The sequence below is a fragment of the Sinocyclocheilus anshuiensis genome, unplaced genomic scaffold (genome assembly GCF_001515605.1).
Source record: "Sinocyclocheilus anshuiensis isolate Anshui unplaced genomic scaffold, SAMN03320099.WGS_v1.1 scaffold727, whole genome shotgun sequence".
Classification (NCBI taxonomy): domain Eukaryota; kingdom Metazoa; phylum Chordata; class Actinopteri; order Cypriniformes; family Cyprinidae; genus Sinocyclocheilus; species Sinocyclocheilus anshuiensis.
In genome coordinates this window covers 166,443-168,770 of record NW_015551038.1, presented here as the reverse complement: position 1 = coordinate 168,770, position 2,328 = coordinate 166,443, and the positions used below count along the sequence as shown (strand labels likewise).

Below are 2,328 nucleotides of genomic sequence, written 5' to 3'. Positions count from 1 at the left end.
AGACACAGACACAGACACAGACACAGACACAGACACAGACACACTGGAAGGCCATTATGAGGAATTTCCATAGGAGTGATGGTTTTTATACAGAGTTAATGATATTTTCTATCCACTAACTCCACGGCAAATCATAATCCTCACAGAAGACTTTTTGCATTTTTACAGTTATTAATGAAACATTGTTAGCTATGTTTAATTAGCCATTTGAATTACAGGGACAGCTGGATGTTCTCATAATGTAGAGGTAAAGACCTGACACCTGAATACTTACTACATTAGTTCTCGTAATGTGAGTCCAATCAGTACACAAGTTATAGCAGCTTTAGTCAATTTTTTTTATTCCCCACATTTAGCACACCCATGCAGAAAGAGAAAGTAACAGAGAGATTCAAGTCTATATTCAGGTTATTTCATGTTCTGTTTGTTGGATTGTGTAGTCATATCTGTCTGAGCTTATTAATAATCATGAGCTCACTTATAGTCCTGCCCCTACAGACTCCTACAGACAGTCTCATTAATTATTTATGTGTAGTAAGTGTCAGCTTAGCAGACCCTCTGTCAAAGGGCAGGGTGAAGATCTGCCCCACACTGCCCTTAACACCTTAACACACACATATATACAGAGAGAGAGAGAGTTCTCTCATCCATCATGAGAAGGCAGAGAGTGTTTCCTACACACACACACACAACAGTCTTTGCTATGTTTGATTTATTTTATATCACACATAATCTTGAAATTAATTACTGCTATGAGTGTGTGCTTGATATTTGCCCAAATTAACTCTTGACATCACTATTAAAATATTTAAATTCAATATTTAAAAATAAAAGCATATACACTAAACAGGTTTCTGGTACAATACAAAAGGTATTGTAAAATATTGATAAATTGTGGTAGTATTTGTTATACTGCCTTTATTGGTGTATTACAGTAATGGGAATCTAATGGCATTCAAAAAAGCAGTTAAAAATAAAGGATACTGGCATAACCACCCCCTCTACACACATACACACAACATAACACACCTTGCATTACAGTCCCTCCAGAATCACTCACGTGGTGAAGATGTGCTGCTGACTTTAAAAAGTAACTTGTGGAGAACACGCACACATGTGATTTTGAAATAAACTCACCTGGTAGGTAGTAGAGAGGTGCTTTTAGTCCAAACATGGTCTCTGTTACAGTGTCATGTTGCTGGGTGCTGAAGTCAGGAAGTGTGGCATGGAGATCTGCCCCGCACACCCACAGCCGGGCTAAAGGTTCGTGGCTAACAGACCTCACAAGTCAACCTGTCATCTCTAAATCACCCCGATTCACAGGCTGATAGAGGGTGAGCTGTGTGTGCACGTGTGCAGGGTCAGATGGAGGGTCATCAACAAGCCAAACCCAGCAAAAAACACCAATAAAAAAAAAAAAAACAGCGTCTTGATTGTATTTTATTGTTTCATGCCGAAAAGTGATATAAATAATCCTTCAAGAGGCTTGTCCCGCGACGGCGAGTCTCTTTCTCCATCCCAGGATGAGGATATGTGGAGAAAGCGGCTGTCTTCCTTTCTCAGTCTCTCTCTCCTCTTACACTCATTCAGCGTCTTCTAGCAGCATGAGGGGGAGGAGGAGAAACCCCTCAGGATACATCATGGATAGCAGGGGAGGAGAGGAGAGAGAGAGAGAGTCAAGAAGGGAAGTGGTTGTGCCCGGTGATGGTTCCTCCCATGAGCATCATTATCAGTACAGTGGGATGGCACTGAAATTTCACATGATTGGTTGGAGAGCAGGGCGGTGACACAGGGGCATTATTCAGCATCGAGGGCATCTGTTCCTGCCCCTGCTCCTGGAACTGCAGAACATCTGAGCCTCGCACATTTAGACTGACGATGAAAACGGCAGCTGGAGCACACACACACAACACTTCCAAGGTGGCGTGACGATACAGTGGGATGAGCGCAAGACAACGTTAACACGACTGACTTTCTTCTGGTCTTTTTTCCTTCTCTGTCTCTCAATTTTAGTTTCATTGTCAAAGTACTTTGGTGACATGATTGTTTTACATACAATATTGCCAGCGCATCAATATACATGCTGAAAGAAAAGAGGGGTTAAATAAAATAAAAGATACAATATACAGTATAATATTAAAATAAAATACAAAAATATTGTATGTTAAAATTATGCCAGTGAAGTGCCCTCTTTCTCTCTGTATCCCTTAGGATCATATTGGCTTGAAACATGTCTTTCCTGTCATGCATGACCCAGCCACTACCCACCCCCAACCATACACACACACACACACACACACACACACACACACACACACACACACACAC

At 41.2% G+C, this 2,328-nt stretch overlaps 1 protein-coding gene across 2 annotated transcripts in view; it reads right to left on the bottom strand.

Annotated features, from left to right (window-relative positions):
- Window positions 1–2,328, bottom strand: part of LOC107661366 (genetic suppressor element 1-like) — a 229,493-nt gene that overhangs the window by 96,929 nt on the left and 130,236 nt on the right. Inside the window, exon 1 of one of the 2 annotated variants that reach the window (XM_016450894.1) lies at window positions 1,138–1,395. The exons of the other annotated variant lie outside the window; for it this stretch is intronic. Coding sequence (XP_016306380.1) covers window positions 1,138–1,174 — 37 coding nt within the window. The 5' untranslated portion in view covers window positions 1,175–1,395. Of the gene's footprint in view, window positions 1–1,137; window positions 1,396–2,328 lie in introns of those variants that run through there. 2 annotated transcript variants of the gene reach the window in all.